We start from the raw sequence: 20,047 nt of genomic DNA on the forward strand, positions 1-20,047 counted from the left end.
CAACAGGATAATTGGCAATTTGTTAAAAAATATTAAGAAAGGTCAACAGAAAGTGGTTTTTTATAAGAGAAAAAAAAAAGTTGAGAAAGTTATTGATCAGGCATTTGAAATTAAACGTAAGTTATTTATTTTGATAATCAATAGAATTAGGAAGCTAAACAAGGCAATTTATGATTTCAAAAGAAATAGTAGAGGGAAGAGAATAGTTAATCGTAGTAATTTTTGTGAAGTTTTTTCTGGAGAATGGATGCATAGTTCAAGCTGTGAGGCATTTTTTAATGAGGAGAGTTATTTCCAGGATAATGATTTGGTGCATGCAGTTGACACCAGTGGTCGTGCTTATGAAGTGAAAGATGGTTGTCCAGTTGAAAAAGAAAAACTTGTGACAACAGAGGCAGAAGAGGTGTTAGGTAATGAGGTTTTAGGAAGACGTGCTAAGGGTCCTGTGTACACCTGGAAGTGTAGTAGTATTTGCAGTGTGCGACAGGATTCCATCAATTTGCTTTGTGATTTTGTACGGTCATTTAATAAGAAAAGTTTGAAGCAGAAAATAAGGTTGTTGCAAGAATTAGATCCTTGCAGAGTGAGAGAAGTGACAGGTTTGCATGGTCATTCACTGGCTTGTCTTTCCAGGAGAGTATGCCAGAGTGTTTTTCATCATTTCAGGATGCTAGCAGTGCATCATAATAAAGTGAGGAAATTAGTTAGAATGTTGTATTATGCTAAGAGTCCAGCAATTATGCTTAAAAAATTATGTGCTGCTCTTTTGCATGGTTCTGAAATAGATGTGAAGAATATATGTGAAGAAATTGAGTTTTGTTACTTTGGAAGTAAAGAGGAGAATGTTGAAATTGACCAAGAAGAAGCGGGTAATGTGGAAGATAGTGTACAGGTTTCCAGTACAGATAATTTCCAGAGGGAAATTGCCACGTTTCAGGTCAAATCAAGTGAGAGGCCAAATTTCACTTGTGTGTGTTGTCGACGCACTTATTATAAGAATCAGACTAAGTTAGTGGATTTATATGCAAAAAGTGAAAGGGAAAATAATAGTGAATGGAAGGATTTCGCAACATACTTGATGGTAGAAAATTGTTTTGATTTGGGATTGGATCAACGTGTGTGTACTTATTGTTGTTGCAAATTAAATCAAAACCAGATGCCTGCTAGAGCAGTTCATAATAATCTGGAATTGGTTGAGATTCCTTCTGAATTGAAGGATTTAAATACTTATGAATCTATTTTGATTCAAAGTATCCATCCCTTTCAGGCTATTGTAAGAATGGAGCCAAAGACAGGGAAATTGCCTCCATCAGATTTACAGAGAGGATTAAAGGGAAGAGTTGTTTATTTGCCTCTAGATTTGAAGAAAAACATTAACACAATTGGAGTAGAAAAAGTGGACGAGGAACCTCTGGTTATCTTAGTTAATGGGGTTCCGACAAAGAATAAGAAAATATGGCAAGATTTAGTAGATGTTAGGAAAGTTAAAAAGGCAACATTGTATTTGAAAAAAAATAATAAATACTATAAGAATGTATATGTTGCAGAAGAGGAAGTAAGTGAGGAAGAGGATAGCGATTTGTGTGCTGGTCAAATTGAGAAAGTAGAAACTTCTACTAGTGAAGAAATATATGAACATTATAGTGTTCATCCTTTGCATTCCAAGGAAGTCATGGGGAATGCTATTGAGTTGTTTCAAATGAAACAAGCCAAAGGGAGTCCCATTAGTGTTTGGGAGGAAAGTTTGGAAGCTCGGTGTTTCCCACACCTTTTTCCAACAGGTCAGGGAGGAAGATATGATGAGCGACCTCATCAAATTCCTGCTTCTGAATACCGGACTTTGCGATTGTATGCAGGAGATGCTAGGTTTCGACAATGCATTCCTTATTTGTTTCATCTCCTGTTTGAAAGCGATCTGTCTGGACTGTCATATGCAGTGAACCACATCTTGAAAAGTGGTATACTCATGCAAAACATCTCGGCAAGTGACTTTATGGATAAAGTCAATGTCCAAGACAGTATTTTGGATTCTCACCTGATTAATCTCATGGCGTGTCAGCGTGGTACTAATGAGTACTGGTACCGTCGTCATGGTGATTTAAAATGTATGCTGAGGAACTTAGGTACTCCCACATGGTTCCTCACTCTGAGCTGTGCCGAGTATTGCTGGGAAGACTTACTTGAATTTCTACGAGAGGCAAATGCTAACGTAGAAAACATCGAATTCAAGACACCCGGAGAACTGTGGTCTTTGGATCCAATGTATGTAGGTACTTCAATCATAGATTTGAAGCTATGATGTCTTTCATCATGAATAAGAAGAATCCACCTCTTGGAGAGGTGTTGGATTTCTTCTGGAGAAAGGAGTACCAAGCAAGAGGTGCTCCTCATATACATATGTTGCTGTGGATCAAGGATGCACCTAAATTTGGAACGGATCCAGAAGACTCAGTGATGAGTTTTATACAACAGTATTCTACGTGTGCTGTTCCAAACGCAAAGGAGAAGAAAAGCCTAAGAGAAAAAGTTCTGCGTTTCCAAAGCCATCGATGTGGAAAGTACTGTCGTCGTAAATTCCGAAACAAGGACAAGTTCTACACCAAATGTCGTTTCGGTTTTCCACGACCGGTGATTTCTAAAGGAAGAGTAAACAGTTTGATGTCTTCGCTGCGACATAATGTGATGAAGAAATCACCTAAAAACACATACAATTTGAAGAGGAACGAAGAGTCCAAGTACATCAACGACTACAACCCGGTGATTTTGTCCATGTGGAATGCTAACATGGATATACAGTTTGTGGCTGATAACTGTATGGCTGTGGCTCGGTATGTGACGTCTTACATCACCAAAAAAGAGAAGACAGAATTGAAGGATATGTGGGAGGACATTTCCCATGAAAAGAGCCTCAGCAAGAAGTTGTACAGTTTCAGTCTGAAGATGTTGTCGCATCGAGAAATCGGAGCGTACGAATGTTCTGACCGGTTGTCTTCAGCAAGTCTCTATGCCAAGTCCAGGAGTATCATTTGGGCGAGTCTTGGTCTTGCTGCAACGCGTAATCGAGTTCTCAAACCTGTGCGGGAAATTGAGTATTTGGCGGAAAAGGAGCCAAACAGTACCAACATTTTGAAGACCAACATGTTGGATACATATTATCCAAATTGAAGCATTCACCTCGAGAATGTTTGTCTGTATGAGGTTCTTCAAAATTACATATTCAAGAGGAACATCAAAGAAGATACTGAGAAAGGAGTGTATGCTGTAATAGGACGTGAGGGATGTCTGGTCAAGCAAAGAAAATGCCACTTGGTAAACCATCGAAAATTGAGTGGCGAATCTCCTGAAAAAAAGGAGTTTTTCTATTTAGCACTTTTGCAACTTTTCAAGCCTTGGCGTGCAGAAGAGGAACTGCTTGGAGATTTTCTCTGTTACGAAGACTCTTTCAATGCCGCCAAGGAGACCATAGAATGTCCTGCTTTTCCCAAATATGTAGAAATGTTGAATGCGGAAATTGAGCAGGAAGCAATGATTGCAGCCGAGATTGCCAGAGACAGTTCTCAGGACAGTCAGAGTTCTGCTTCATTGAGTCAGGATCCACTAGGAGGACCTGTTATCGAAAATGAAGCTGCCACTGCTATGAATGAAGTGGAAAGAGCCATGGCACATGCTCAGGAGGATGCGGTTAACTTAGAAGAGTTGGAAAGACAACTCAACGTTGAGCAGAGGAAAATATATGACGAAGTTACCATGCAAATTGATCATGGATTAAGTCATGACAAGAAAGAGTGCTCATGTACGTCGTTGAAGCCTGTCCGACTGTACGTGAGTGGAGAAGCGGGAACTGGAAAAAGTTTCCTCATTAAAGCAATTTCATGCTATTAGCAGGAAAGGACAGAGTCATCGCTGTCTTGTGTTGTCACCGCTCCAACTGGACTGGCAGCACATAACATTAAAGGGATTACTTTACATCGTTTACTGATGCTGCCAGTGGAGCATGACAACAAGTTACAATATCACAAGCTATCTGGAGATGCTTGTTTTGAAGTTTCAAGAATCTTGAGGAAAATGAAACTTCTTATCATTGACGAAGTAAGCATGGTTTCCAATGTCATGCTTGCCTTTGTGCATTTGAGAATGCAAGAAGTTCTCAAAACAGAGTATGATGTGTTATTTGGTGGCAAACACATCATTGTTTTCGGAGATCTTCTGCAGCTGACACCAGTGAAAGGGCAACCTGTGTTCAAAATGCTCACGCATGAAGATACCAGGAAGTGCCTAGGCAGCATTGGCAACGTCAATATATGGTTAAACTTCAATTATGCTGAACTGCATGAAAATATGCGTCAGGCGAAGGATGAAGTTTACAAGACTATTCTACAAGATGTTAGAATTGGAAAAGTGACCGAGCATGGGAAAGAAGCTTTACATGCACGATTACTGTCAAATTTATATCCAGAACAAGATGTTGTGCCTGAGAATATTTTTCAGAAAATTACTGAGAAGAAATCTGGAATATGTTTGATGCCAACTCTTGCAGAATGTGCCAAATTCAACAACAAAATGTTGCATTTAGAAAAGCAAGAGATTGTGAAACTGGAAGCTATTGACAGAGTAGAGCATATGGGATCAACAATTATTTTGTCTGAGAATCTGAAAACAAAATTGGATTCATTAGAGAAGAGTATATCTAAAACTGCAGGTTTTGAAAAGACTCTGAATGTGTGCTTGAACTGCCGTATAATTTTAAGAAGGAATTTACATGTTGAAAGAGGTCTGGTAAATGGATCAATGGGTATTGTTGTTGATTTTGTAAAATACAGAAATAGAGATGGAATTGAATTTTTAAAAATTAAATTTGATGGCATTGAGGAAGTACAGCTAATTGGTCGTTGCTCTGCTAGATTTTTGCTTGTAAAAGACTTATATGTTCGCCGTAAGCAGTTTCCTGTTTGCTTGGCATATGCGGTGACAATCCATAAATCGCAAGGTTTAAGTGTAGACAGTGCATTGGTGAATATTGGCAGTTCTGTGTTCAAGGAGGGTATGGCATATGTGGCATTGTCACGAGTTAGAACTTTATCGGGATTGTACTTGATTGAGTGTGATGTCACAAGCATTTGTGCGGATCTAGATTGTGTTAAGGAATACAATAGGTTAAGAAGAGAGTATGCGCCACATTTGCCTCAATATCCTTTGTTTGAGAAACGTGTGGTAGGCCGGAAACGAAGAAATGTAACCAATACTGGGGAGGTTGTATCAAAAAGACGAAAAGTCGATGAACCTGAAATTATAAGCAGAAACAAAAAGAATTCTGTTGAAGATGTTGTTGGTTTTCAATTTGAAAACAGTTCTGGTGTCAACTGCTATGCTAATGTAGTGGTTAATGTTTTGTTTTCTCTAGAAAATGTAAAAGAAGAGATTGTGGTCAATTCTGATCAAAGATTTTGCAGTTTGTTAAATTCTGTGTTAGAGAAATGTAGCACTGATAGAACAAACATAGAAAGTGTGTCTGAAATTCGAAATCTGTTAGACAGATGTTCAGGCCAAACACAATTCTCTCAAAATATTCAGCAAGATTGTCAGGAGTTTTTAATGTATATGCTTGATGTATTGCATGCTGAAGGTGTAGATGTAGATCAGCTGTTTGGGCTTTCTTATCAATGGCAGCATGACTGCGAGAACTGTATGGTATCAAGTACTACTAGTGTAGACTCAGAAAGATTTATATATTTAACTTTGCCAGACAGTAAATCAGTCTCCTTTAATAAGCTAGTAAAAGCAGCTGATCACAACATGGAGTGTAGCCAATGTAAATCTGAAATGATGTCCACATTATTTATACGAACATATGGCCAGTATGTCATTTTAATGTTCCAACGATGTAGGCCTGATGGAACAAAATTGACAACTTTAATTAAAAATTTTGTGGCTTCGCAGTTGTCAATATCAGGAAGGACTTTTGTAACTGCAGCAATTATATATCATGACGGTCCTTCAATAACATCAGGACATTACACAGCTTATTTAAAGTCTAGAAATGGCTGGTCATTTTGCAATGATTCTGTTTTAATTTTCCAAAAAAAATTGCCGTATGACCTTAAAAACTCTTACCTGGTGTTTTTAAAACCAAAATTTTAGGGAAAGAATCTCGGGATGTGCTCTGTGGAATTTCAAGAAGTTCTAATGGCTCCTACATGATTTGGCCTTGAGGATAAGTGTAGTTCAGAGACATAACTTCTAACCATAAGACTGGACGTCATGGAGAAATAAGTGCACTTTGAATGAGTTCAGAAAAACTATTTCTTTTTATAAGCTAATTGAAGCAGCCAATCAAAACATAGAGTAGAGGGAATGTAAGTCTGCAATGCTGTCTACTGTTTTACATCGCTTTGTGATTAAAAGTGATGTAGAGAATTAAATAATTGTAGTAGTCATAGAGGTAGTGTAAGTCTGCTTCATAGTAAGCAGTATCAGTGTCATAGGAAATGTAGAACATGACTGAGCAAGAAGGGGAAGATATTACTATTCCAGGGTTGTGAAAATGATCTTCAACATTTTAATTCTGAAAGTTGCAGAAATGCCAAATGACGAGATTGGCTTACAAGAAATCCAAGAGTTATAAATGGCTCTGACAAGATTTGGCTTTGTGGAAACTTGTGGTAGAGAGCAAGAAGTCATTTATTGCATGTAACATGTTTTTAAAAACGATGGAGGTTTTCTTTCAGAAAGTGGCGGGCTGAAAGTAATAACAGCACAACAGAGTGTAAGCTGTTCATAGGACATCCTTTGACGTCATGGAAAGTAAGTTAACTTTAAGGAGTTCTGAATTCTGATTTGCTATGTTGTATGGGTTTTTTAAACACAATCATTTTGATTGTGTTTTTTTTTCCCCGCTGTTATATGATGAATACCTTCAAGTCACTGTTTTTAGTGAATTTTGATACATTCTGAGAACAGCAAAAATAAACCATTTAACATGTATAATTAATTCTGTACTGTTTGCATTTATGATGTATATGTAGAACTGTGTAGGAGGCATGGAGAAGGTGAGGCTTCTGTAAGTGTCAAAGTTGTTGCATGCAGTGCTGCACTTCTGCGTACTCTTTCATATGCTGGACTACATCTGCACAATGAGATACCTAAGCAAAGGAAACACAAGTGATGTGATTGTGAAATGAGCAAAAGAAATTGCACGTATTTCAATTACATCACCTGTGTTTCCTATCATTACGAATCACATTGTGCAGATCAAGTTTAGGTCTGTCCAGGGAAACAGAGGAGGTTTGGCCTTTGTTCAAGAGTGCAGTGGACATGACTCACTTCATTGGTAGACCTTCACATGTATTATGTCCTCTATTCTCTTCAACAACTCGAAATTTCATCTGCAACCCTGAGTAGGCCTCACCTCAAACAAACCTCTGGATAGGACACATCTTATTGGCATCCTGAAGCAATCATTTAAAATTTTAGTGTCTTGCGACACTTTTCTGAGACAACAGCAATGCAAAAGATGCACCATGTTTTAAGATAGGCCTCACTTCATCTGCATCAAGATACTGTTAGTTTAAAATGTATATCTTTAGGACTGTGTAGGGGGCCTGGAGAAGCAGAAGCTTCTGTAAGTGTCAAAGTTGTTGAAAAACTGTTTGTCCTTCAATCTTTTCCCTTGTCTTTTGTCATTTTTAAATACATGTTTTAATATTTTTCAAATGTTTGTTCTCTCTTTCACAGATTGAAAGTATAAAAACAAAAAGTGAGTAATTTAACGACAATTATAAGGTAAATGTTTTGTACTCTTTTCGTTACATTTCTATCACATTTAACTTCTATTAGTTCCACTGCTTCATTTCTTTAACCCTCAGTTTCCTGCCTTTGCTACTTCCCTCATTCCTTTCTCTATTACCTACTTACTCAACTCCTTCCACTCTTTTTCTCAGTCCCTCTCTTCTCATAGTTCCTCACTCTTGTTCACTCACTCCGTCTCTATTACTCTTAGGGGCTCATTAGGATGGCGGACGGAAGAGCCACCGCGGCCCTGTAGTAGGCGGAAAAAGCCTTTTCCGTGTCCGCCTGCCGCGGATACTCCGTCCGCCATATCAGGATAGGAAAACGTGTCAAATTCCCGTCCGCGACGGGAAAGCACGCTCCGCCGCCGAACTACACACGAGAGCGTGGCGGACGGAACACATCCGGAGGCCACGCCGTACGGACTGACGTCGAAGACCGTCCTCCAAATCAAGATGGCGGAAAATACACATAAAACCGCAGCGGAAAAACAACCTGTCTGAACACGGCGGAATCCCCACTGCGAAGACAGGTGACATAGCAGAGATACCCACCGCAAGCTGACCAACACCATGGACCCAGCGCTACACGCTTTCCCGATGCTCTTCGCGATCCACCACGTCCTAGTCATGGCCCACCACGGACGACGACGCAGGTAAGGCACAAATCATTGGCTGTCTGCAGGGGAATACCAGTAAGGGACGTGACGTAGGGAGGGGGAGTGTCATGTTACCGAAACCACTGATGAGAAGCATATACAAATACACATTAGTAGTACGCAAGCAGGAATGACAACGACAGACCACGAGACCTGATAGACAACCTTTATTGTACAAAATAGGGGTAAAATCACAGTGTATGCGTGAGCATGGGCAAAGTGGGCACCACAGCAGCTACATCATTGGCAGTCAACGAGAGGGCAGAATGCAGTATCAGAGCATCAACAGGGCATTGTGCAGTACAGAGCAGGTACATCATTGGCAGTCAACGAGAGGGCAGAATGCAGTATCAGAGCATCAACAGGGCATTGTGCAGTACAGAGCAGGTACATCATTGGCAGTCAACGAGAGGGCAGAATACAGTATCAGAGCATCAACAGGGCATTGTGCAGTACAGAGCAGGTACATCATTGGCAGTCAACGAGAGGGCAGAATGCAGTATCAGAGCATCAACAGGGCATTGTGCAGTACAGAGCAGCTACATCAGAGGCAGTCAACGAGAGGGCAGAATACAGTATCAGAGCATCAACAGGGCATTGTGCAGTACAGAGCAGGTACATCATTGGCAGTCAACGAGAGGGCAGAATGCAGTATCAGAGCATCAACAGGGCATTGTGCAGTACAGAACAGGTACATCAGAGGCAGTAAACGAGAGGGCAGAATGCAGTATCAGAGCATCAACAGGGCATTGTGCAGTACAGAGCAGCTACATCAGAGGCAGTCAACGAGAGGGCAGAATGCAGTATCAGAGCATCAACAGGGCATTGTGCAGTACAGAGCAGCTACATCAGAGGCAGTCAACGAGAGGGCAGAATGCAGTATCAGAGCATCAACAGGGCATTGTGCAGTACAGAGCAGGTACATCATTGGCAGTCAACGAGAGGGCAGAATGCAGTATCAGAGCATCAACAGGGCATTGTGCAGTACAGAACAGGTACATCAGAGGCAGTAAACGAGAGGGCAGAATGCAGTATCAGAGCATCAACAGGGCATTGTGCAGTACAGAGCAGCTACATCAGAGGCAGTCAACGAGAGGGCAGAATGCAGTATCAGAGCATCAACAGGGCATTGTGCAGTACAGAGCAGCTACATCAGAGGCAGTCAACGAGAGGGCAGAATGCAGTATCAGAGCATCAACAGGGCATTGTGCAGTACAGAGCAGCTACATCAGAGGCAGTCAACGAGAGGGCAGAATGCAGTATCAGAGCATCAACAGGGCATTGTGCAGTACAGAGCAGCTACATCAGAGGCAGTCAACGAGAGGGCAGAATACAGTATCAGAGCATCAACAGGGCATTGTGCAGTACAGAGCAGGTACATCATTGGCAGTCAACGAGAGGGCAGAATGCAGTATCAGAGCATCAACAGGGCATTGTGCTGTACAGAGCAGGTACATCATTGGCAGCACATGAGAGGGCAGAATGCAGTATCAGAGCATCAACAGGGCATTGTGCTGTACAGAGCAGGTACATCATTGGCAGCACATGAGAGGGGCTAAGTGCATCAACAGTCCATTGCACAGAACAGGTCCATCAGAGGCACACATGAGAGGGGCTAAGTGCATCAACAGTCCATTGCACTGAACAGGTCCATCACAGGCAGCACATGAGAGGGGCTAAGTGCATCAACAGTCCATTGCACAGAACAGGTCCATCACAGGCAGCACATGAGAGGGGCTAAGTGCATCAACAGTCCATTGCACAGAACAGGTCCATCACAGGCAGCACATGAGAGGGGCTAAGTGCATCAACAGTCCATTGCACAGAACAGGTCCATCAGAGGCACACATGAGAGGGGCTAAGTGCATCAACAGTCCATTGCACTGAACAGGTCCATCAGAGGCAGCACATGAGAGGGGCTAAGTGCATCAACAGTCCATTGCACAGAACAGGTCCATCATTGGCAGCACATGAGAGGGGCAGAATGCAGTATCAGAGCATCAACAGGGCAATGTGCAGTACAGAACAGGTACATCAGAGGCAGTAAACGAGAGGGCAGAATGCAGTATCAGAGCATCAACAGGGCAATGTGCAGTACAGAACAGGTACATCAGAGGCAGCACAACTACGTGTCCCTACCAAACCGTCACAGGGACCACAAGAGTGCCACGCAGTTCTCAATGGACACACCATGTGAACTAACATTTGAGTGAAGTGTACAGCACCTCACATCACAGAATCAGGGGGACTGCGTGAACTACCTGCCTCGGACACACTGGCAGCACCAGCAACAGGAGTGTGAGACACAGACACAGCCCGAGTGACACACACATGGGCCACGGACCCAGACACACTGGCAGCACCAGCAACAGGAGTGTGAGATACAGCCACAGCCCGAGTGACACACACATGGGCCACGGACCCAGACACACTGGCAGCACCAGCAACAGGAGTGTGAGACACAGCCACAGCCCGAGTGACACACACATGGGCCACGGACCCAGACACACTGGCAGCACCAGCAACAGGAGTGTGAGACACAGCCACAGCCCGAGTGACACACACATGGGCCACGGACCCAGACACACTGGCAGCACCAGCAACAGGAGTGTGAGACACAGCCACAGCCCGAGTGACACACACATGGGCCACGGACCCAGACACACTGGCAGCACCAGCAACAGGAGTGTGAGACACAGCCACAGATGTAGTCACTGACACGTGAGCCACTGACCCAGACAGACTGCCAGCACCAGAAACAGGAGTGTGCAACACAGCCACAGATCTCCTAACTGACACGTGAGCCATAGACCCACATACCCTGCCAGGATCTGCAACAGGAGAGGGCACAACTGACACTGTGCCACCATCTGATACACGAGAGTCAACTGCACCAGCGCCACTGGGACAACTGAAATGATGAGCCACAGGGCTGTATGGGCCAGGAGGCAGGGTGGGCCTGGGAGCTGGGGATAGCTCACCTAGAGCCAAATCGGGGTTGGCAGGTGTCAATGGTGTGTGTCTGCGTTTCTTAGGGTGGTGTGAGTGCACCCTGGACAGGACAGGACTGCCAAGTGGTGGGGACTCCAAAGAATCACCACCCAGCATAGGTGGAGCAACTGCTGCGGGGGATCTGGTTTCGGGGGACGTGCTGGAGCCTGCTTGTCGTTTGCTCTGTGCCTGCCGCCTGGACTCGGAATGATGTGTAATGGGGGATGCAACAACAGGGGACACCCTCCTCTGCTTCTGACTGGCCTGGATGGGAGTGGAGGTATGGGGGGACTCCGCCGCGGAGACATCAGTGTTACGTTTAGTAGAAAACATCAGCCTCAGTGCAGCCAGGGGTGAAGTATGCCTGTCCTTGATAGCGCCATTGTCCATGCCAGATGCCTTGTCCGTAGGATGTGCCTTATCCTTAGGTGGAGTGTTGTCTCTGGATGTAGCCTGTGCCCTGCTCGCCGCCCTGTTCCTGCCAGCAGACTTGTCGTCTGTGGTGCACCTGTCTCCAGCAGACACCTGCTGTCTGTGTGTGTCCCTGTCCTTGGGAGAGTCCCTTACCTCTGCTGTGGGCCTGCTCTTGGGAGTCTCCCTGCTCTTAGTAGGTGCCTTAGTCTTCTCACTGTCCTTGGGAGAGTCCCTTACCTCTGCTGTGGGCCTGCTCTTGGGAGTCTCCCTGCTCTTAGTAGGTGCCTTAGTCTTCTCACTGTCCTTGGGAGTGTCCCTTACCTCTGCTGTGGGCCTGCTCTTGGGAGTCTCCCTGCTCTTAGTAGGTGCCTTAATCTTCTCACTGTCCTTGGGAGTGTCCCTTACCTCTGCTGTGGGCCTGCTCTTGGGAGTCTCCCTGCTCTTAGTAGGTGCCTTAGTCTTCTCACTGTCCTTGGGAGAGTCCCTTACCTCTGCTGTGGGCCTGCTCTTGGGAGTCTCCCTGCTCTTAGTAGGTGCCTTTGTCTTCTGACTGGCCTTGTCCAAGGAACAGTCCATGGACATGTGACTATCCCTTGCCTTGGGAGTACCTTTCGTGTTGAATGGCTGTGTAGCTCCGGAAGGCATGTCCCCCAACAACACTTGTGGATCCTGTGTGTGTACTCCAGTGCATCTGACGTCGTCTACGTGAACAGATTTAGCTGATCTAGGGGATGGGGTCTGTGCCCTGCGTGCCCTGACGTGCTGTCTGACGCTGCTTCTAGTGCAATAAGCTGTATTTGAGTCCTGCTCAGAATAATCACTACCCCCTGAGACATCCAGCGGTGTAGATGGTGAAACACAAGTAGCACCCTGTTCGTTCGACTGTACTATTGCAGACGACACACTGCTTGCCAATGACTGCACTGTCCTGTGTAGACCTGCAAGATCGCCATGCATCCCTTCCATGAATGCCACCACCTGCCCCAACTTCCTATCATGGTCCTGGAAAGCATTTGTCATATTGGTCTGCCCCACACACAGCTGTCTGAGCAGATCAACGGCCTCAGCACACAGTGCATTTTGGCTCACCGTGGCAGGGGCAGCGGTGCCTGCACCGAACGCCACTCTGCTCCCCCTACTCCTCCGGCCACGAACAGTACATGGTGCAGTTGGCGGAAGTGTGGGCCCTGTGTGCTGTCTTACGACAGAAGGTGGTGAGTGCCCACTCCCAGTCTGTGACAACAGTGCAGGCTCACCCAGAGTGTCCGACGAGGAGGACGATGGCGTCTCCACATGCGAGTCCTCAGGGACGGTCCTGTCCCCCTCTCCGGCGCTGGCCTCCTCCGTGTCAGTCTGCGTGTGTGCGAAGTCTGAGCCGGACTCATTTCCTCGGCTACTCTCCACCGTCTGTGGCTGAGTGTCCTCTGTCAAAGCTGAAATGCACAGAAAAGATGTGTGAGTCATGGGCACACTCACGTACAGAAGGAACAGGATAGCCAAATCACATAGCAGACAAAGGTTTAGGAGCCCTCATCCTGCACATGGCCCACCCCTACCAGTCATCCTCACATTTTCTGCCATGGGGCCATGGACCACTAGGGGATGTGCTTTTACACTCAACTACTAAGCAAGTGGCGTGTCAACATGGCGGACCTGGATGTCAAATGAGTACCGCCCAATGGGACCAAAAAGGCATCACAGGCATACATACGCAACACGGAACTCAATAGTGTGTCTGTGCACCAATACATGCATAGCACTCACAGGTTTCCTACACAGACAGTATGCTCACCGCTAGTTTGCTGTCGATCGGCACTCAGACGTTCGGCCAGTTCAGGATGCGTCACTGCAATGATACGTTGCATGAGAGGGGTCATGGAGCGTCGGGCCAGACGGGGCGTCCTTGGAATCAGGCCCAGTGTTACTTCCGCTACATTCTTGCTCAGCCTGGAAATGTCGTCCCAGCGTTTGTGGCAGTGTGTATGTCGTCTGTTGCACACCCCCAATGCCCGTACTTCCCTTGCTATGCTCCTCCACAGGTCCTTGCGAAGGTGCAGCTTGACCTACCATGATGGGAGACAAAAGGGTGTAAGTCAGTGGACAGGTGGCCTGTCACACACATAGGGGCAAGACGTTACTGTCAGCAGCCATGCACAATCAGGAACATATGTCTAGCCCACACTACACAGCTAAGATAGAAATAGGCCTGATCATTCGGCCCCCTCATGCACACCAACATGTCCCACACTGCACTTACCACCCGTCCCGGTGCGCCGTAGAGGCGTCCATAGTTGCGGAGTACACCGTCCACGAGGACATCAAGCTCCGCGGCGGTGAAGGGTCGAGACCGGATCTCTTTGCCTGACGACATGGCAAGATCACGGAGTATGGCACTAGAGCAGCAGTCGGTGGTCAGCTCAGCAGCAGCAGCAGGTCGAGGTGATGGTCACAGGCAGCAGTCGGTGGTCAGCTCAGCAGCAGCAGCAGGTCGAGGTGATGGTCACAGGCAGCAGTCGGTGGTCAGCTCAGCAGCAGCAGCAGGTCGAGGTGATGGTCACAGGCAGCAGTCGGTGGTCAGCTCAGCAGCAGCAGCAGGTCGAGGTGATGGTCACAGGCAGCAGTCGGTGGTCAGCTCAGCAGCAGCAGCAGGTCGAGGTGATGGTCACAGGCAGCAGTCGGTGGTCAGCTCAGCAGCAGCAGCAGGTCGAGGTGATGGTCACAGGCAGCAGTCGGTGGTCAGCTCAGCAGCAGCAGCAGGTCGAGGTGATGGTCACAGGCAGCAATGGTCCCCAGGGTAGAAAGTTTCATTTTGGCCAACACACATATATAGGGCCCTCAGCACGTGTCAGTGGCATACGTCGCCAGCAATTGGTCAGCCCTGGAAGCGTGATCGTGAAATGGCCCAATGACTGGCCCTGTTGTTGCGGTGCACAGCTTCCTCTACTTGCGATTGGCCGTATGCGGCCAGCGTCCCTCTTCCCATTGGCTGCATGTGCAGGGACCGTCACGGGCACACATCGGCAACCGCACGTGCAAGCCTCACGGAAGGAAGCTTCAGTTGCAACAATGTTGTATCACTGGCGCCTCCATGGCGGTGCACGTACACAGCGGGGGAGGTGCAGGCCTATACACCCTGTAGATGTACTCAATGGACATGCCAGTTCATGACCCCCCTTACAGTCACCTTGCATCATCCACCGTACACCGGCCGGAGCGGCCGGCCCATGAACAACCGCCGTGCCAGGCCCTGCCCAGGACCGCCGTGCCGGCCATGGCAACAACCGCCATTGCACGGCCCTTCCACTACCGCCGTGCCAGGCCCTGCCCAGGACCGCCGTGCCGGCCATGGCAACAACCGCCATTGCACGGCCCTTCCACTACCGCCGTGCCAGGCCCTGCCCAGGACCGCCGTGCCGGCCATGGCAACAACCGCCATTGCACGGCCCTTCCACTACCGCCGTGCCAGGCCCTGCCCAGGACCGCCGTGCCGGCCATGGCAACAACCGCCATTGCACGGCCCTTCCACTACCGCCATGCCAGGCCCTGCCCAGGACCGCCGTGCCGGCCATGGCAACAACCGCCATTGCACGGCCCTTCCACTACCGCCGTTCCCTGGCGGTCCGTGCAATGGCGGTTGTTGCCATGGCCGGCACGGCGGTCCTGGGCAGGGCCTGGCACGGCGGTTGTTCATGGGCCGGCCGCTCCGGCCGGTGTACGGTGGATGATGCAAGGTGACTGTAAGGGGGGTCATGAACTGGCATGTCCATTGAGTACATCTACAGGGTGTATAGGCCTGCACCTCCCCCGCTGTGTACGTGCACCGCCATGGAGGCGCCAGTGATACAACATTGTTGCAAATCGACCATCCGTCCCGGAACCTTACACATGCACTTGCCGGTGTGTGGGCGTGACGGTCTGTGCACGTGCAGACAGTGTGAATGTCGAAGGCGGCCCGCGTATGCCCAGACGTAAACAGCGGATGCAGTGCACCGCCATGGCGTGATCAATGTTAGCATCTTAGCCGATGATGCACCTTGTACCATTGTCTGCAGCTGCCTGCTCACGGTTGTGTGCGTGATTGCGTGGCTACACATGTCATGCTCCATCCCATGTGTGTCCATACCATGGCCATCGGTGAGCCACAAGTGTCCATCACGTGTGCATGTCCACATCGGGTAGTACCCTACACAATTCAGTCGTACCTCACATGTACACAGTAGATCCCGTATGAATGGGCACCTGTGAATCAGTTGTGAGTGAGTGGTATGTGTCAGATGATGACTATGGTGGGGGTTCTGTTGTGTACTGTACATGTGTGTTGCCTATTGTGTCCCCATGCATGTGATGTCCGTATGCCCACCATTCCTGGTGTTGCCATTGGGGCATCATGATATGGGGGGGTGGGGGGGGTGTTTAATTTAGTATGTGTGCATGTACTTGCATGTGTGCATGTGATGTTGGGCCTACACATGTGGGTCATGTCACATGTCTGGTTGGCAGTGATGTTGAGGTGAGACACTGTGCATTGCACATGTTGCTAAACATCATGTTGCTAGTGGATGCACATTGTAGCTACGTCGGTCCATGTTGTCCTGACAATCAGAGGAGTCACACATATGACAAGCATACACTGGATACTACATGTTGGTAGAGGGCGTTGACATGTGATTGAGGTGCACACACGTGCGTTGTATGTTAATTGACTTCCATTCCATCTACTCCCACACAGGAGGGCTCCAAATGTCCTTCGCCCATACACTGTGCTGGAGGATATGGTGGACGAGGAGGTGATCCGGAAATTCAGGCTGGATCGCCGTCGATTGTTGCAACTTGTGACCCTATTGTCTCCTCATCTGCAGCCGCGAAGAACCTATCCAGGTTCCATGACACCCACGCAAAAGGTGATGGCGGCACTCCATTTCTTCGCAACAGGCACATTCCAGTACACAGTTGGAGATGCCGGGGGAATGTCACAGGCCATGTTCAGCACGGTACTCCGGGATGTACTGACAGCCATGATGCTGTACAAGCATGACTATATACATTTCCCTCAGGCGGCGGACTTGCCAGCGGTCAAAGCTGGCTTCTATGCCCTGGGTCGTATACCACACGTTGTGGGTTCCATTGATGGCACGCATATCGCGATCATTGCACCACGGGCACGTGAGCAGGTGTATAGGAATCGGAAACACTTCCATTCCCTGAACGTGCAGGTGGTGTGCCAGGCCGACAACATCATCTCACATGTGTGTGCAAGATTCCCTGGCTCTGCACATGACGCCCACATCATGCGGAGCAGCATGGTCCCCCAACTGATGGCTAATCTTCGTCCAGCACAAGCGTGGCTTGTTGGTGAGTATGCTGTGGTGACAGGAGTGATATCTGTGTGGCATGGTGTGCCCCACAATGCAGGTTGTGATGTTTCTCTCTCTCTCTCTTCCACCAACACAGGCGACTCGGCTTACCCAAACAGGCCTTGGCTGCTCAGTCCCTTACGCAATCCCACTACACCAGGAGAAATGAGATACAATGATGCCCATGGTAGGACACGTCGAGTGGTAGAACGGACATTTGGCCTGCTCAAGTCAAGGTTTCGGTGCCTGGATAAGACTGGAGGGGCCCTGCCTTACTCACCAGGCAAAGTATGCAAGATCGTGATAGCGTGCTGCATGCTTCACAACCTGGCTGTGCGCTATAACATTGAACTGCTCTTGGACCCTGATGAACTGCAAGTTCCTCGCCCTCCCGACCCAGCCATGTCAACTGATGAGGATAGTGGTGAGGAGGAAGGTGTGGACCAGAGGCGCCAGATCATTGATCGCTACTTCCCTTGATTGTGAGTGTGCTCCTCTTGTGCTGCTTGGGTATGCCCTGTGAATGTGTGCTGGTGTTGTGGCATAGTGGTGTGCTTCATCTCTGTGTTCTGCTATGTGATGCATGCATGTGTGTGTGTGTGCTAAATTGTGGCCAATGCACGTCTCCATGATGTGTGTCGTCTCATCCATTACTGTTGTGATGCGTGTGGGTAGTTAAATGTTGCACTGCAGTGTGTTCTGATGTGTGTGATCTTGTTTCCTGACGTGTCTTTGCGGTTTCTATTTTCCCTAGGTCACTCCCGCAGCGCCATGATTCTGTACCAGTTGGATACCTGTACCTAGTAACATCTGTTTCTGATGCATTCATGTGAATAAACATGGAGACAACACATGATTGAGTGAGTAAGTGGCTTTTATTTACAAAATGTGCATGGGTGTAGGTGCATATTTACAAATGAGTGAAGGGGTGGGGGAGTGAGAGTTGAAGGTTATGGCAGATGAAATGTCCGTGCGGACACCACATAGGGTGGTGTCTGCCTAGTACAGCAGGCCTGTGGCAGGTGGGACCGGATAGTTGGCAGGGTGAATGGCATGCGCAGGTACTGGGACAGTCATTTTCTGTTCCTCTTGGAGCGTGTGGCAGGTGCTTCCACACTGCTGTCGCCCACTTCCAGCCTCGGTCGGCCCCTCCGTCTTACTGCCGGTACGGTGTCATCTGGTTGCGCAGGGGCATCGGGTACCACATCCGCCGCAGGTGGCGGTGGCGGTGGCGGTGGCGGTGGCGGTGGCGGTGTTTGTGGCCTGATTGTCCTGGTGAAGATGTCCACTAGTTGGCCAAGCCGCCTCTCAATGGCCCCCAACATTGCAGTGTTATCTACAAAGTCCTGGTGGGCCCGGTCTGCCTGTGCCTGACCACGTTGGTAGCTCACCTCCACCCTGCCCAGTGCCTCCAATGACTGTTGCACTGGATTGGGTGTGTTGGTATCCTCCCGTGTTCTTTGACGTATGCTCCTGCCTGCCGGATCTGGCCTTGCATCTCTGCCTTGCCTCACACTCTCCCTGCGTGGCTGGGATGGCGCTGGCACGGCGTTGGCCGTTGGGTTGGGCAGGGTGGCAGGAGTGGTGGTAGCAGTGGTGGTGGTGGTGGAGGTGGTGCTGGTGGTGGCTGTGCAGGTCACAGTGGCCGGTGTTGTCACAATGGCAGAGGCCGTAGTTGTTGGTGCAGGGGTGACCTGGGAGCCAGATGGCCCTGGCTGGCTGCTTGTGCCGGGATCATCCTCTGCCCCGGAGGTGGCTGGCCAATCGTCCCCTGAGACGTCTGTGATTGGCGAGTCTGGAGGGCGGGTGTTGCTTCCAGCTGTCAGATGAGGATGACCTGCAAAACCAAAATGTGATGATGAGTAATGTGGACTTGACAGGTTGTTTTCACTTTTTTGGCCGATTCTGTCTGCACTGGTACTCACCCCACCCACCACCACCGCCATCCCTATGGACATGGGGGCCTGTTGGGAGTTGTAGTTCCATCCCCTCACACCCACCACCACCGCCACCGCCATCCCTATGGACATGGGGGCCTGTTGGGAGTTGTAGTTCCATCCCCTCACACCCACCACCACCCACCACCACCGCCACCGCCATCCCTATGGACATGGGGGCCTGTTGGGAGTTGTAGTTCCATCCCCTCACACCCACCACCACCCACCGCCACCGCCATCCCTATGGACATGGGGGCCTGTTGGGAGTTGTGGTTCCATCCCCTCACACCCACCACCACCGCCATCCCTATGGACATGGGGGCCTGTTGGGAGTTGTGGTTCCATCCCCTCACACCCACCACCACCGCCACCGCCATCCCTATGGACATGGGGGCCTGTTGGAGTGATTTCGACGTTGGTGAGTATGTGGACTGCATGCATGGGTTGGGCTCTGGGAGATGTGTCTTCACAGTTGTGTGAGGCACACCATGTAGTAGTGCTCGTGGTGCTTGGTTTGTACTTACCAGCCTCTTCTCCCTCAGGAAGTCCATCAAGGCTCTCAGGGTGGATGATGGTCATCACCTTCTCCTCCCACTCGGTGTAGGGTAAGGGCTCCGGAGGGGTTCCACCGCCTGTATGATTAGCCCGGAGATAGTTCTTGGCTCGTATGGCTTTGACTCGGGTCTTTAGATCGTGCCACCGCCTCTGGATGTCCTGCTTCGTCCTCGGGACGCTCCCGGAGGCATTCACCCTGGTGACTATCCGGTCCCACATGCTGTTTCTCCTGGCTATGCTGGTCTGCTGCACTAGGGCCCCGAATAAGTGGGGTTCCACATGGATGATCTCATCGACCATAACCTTCAACTCGGTGTCAGTGAATTTGGGGTTTTTTTTTGGTGCCATGGTGT

At 48.5% G+C, this 20,047-nt stretch overlaps 1 protein-coding gene across 1 annotated transcript in view; it reads right to left on the reverse strand.

The window, feature by feature from the left end:
* Positions 1 to 14,046, reverse strand: part of LOC144784008 (uncharacterized) — a 72,842-nt gene extending 58,796 nt beyond the window's left edge. Inside the window, exons 1-2 of the mRNA XM_078662718.1 lie at positions 13,641 to 14,046; positions 12,338 to 13,281 (exon numbers count right to left, since the gene is read on the reverse strand). Of these exons, the coding sequence (XP_078518844.1) occupies positions 12,338 to 13,281; positions 13,641 to 13,725 (1,029 nt within the window). The 5' untranslated portion in view covers positions 13,726 to 14,046. The remainder of the gene's footprint in view (positions 1 to 12,337; positions 13,282 to 13,640) is intronic.
* Between the last annotated feature and the right edge of the window lie 6,001 nt (positions 14,047 to 20,047).

The sequence above is a fragment of the Lissotriton helveticus genome, chromosome 10 (genome assembly GCF_964261635.1).
Source record: "Lissotriton helveticus chromosome 10, aLisHel1.1, whole genome shotgun sequence".
Classification (NCBI taxonomy): domain Eukaryota; kingdom Metazoa; phylum Chordata; class Amphibia; order Caudata; family Salamandridae; genus Lissotriton; species Lissotriton helveticus.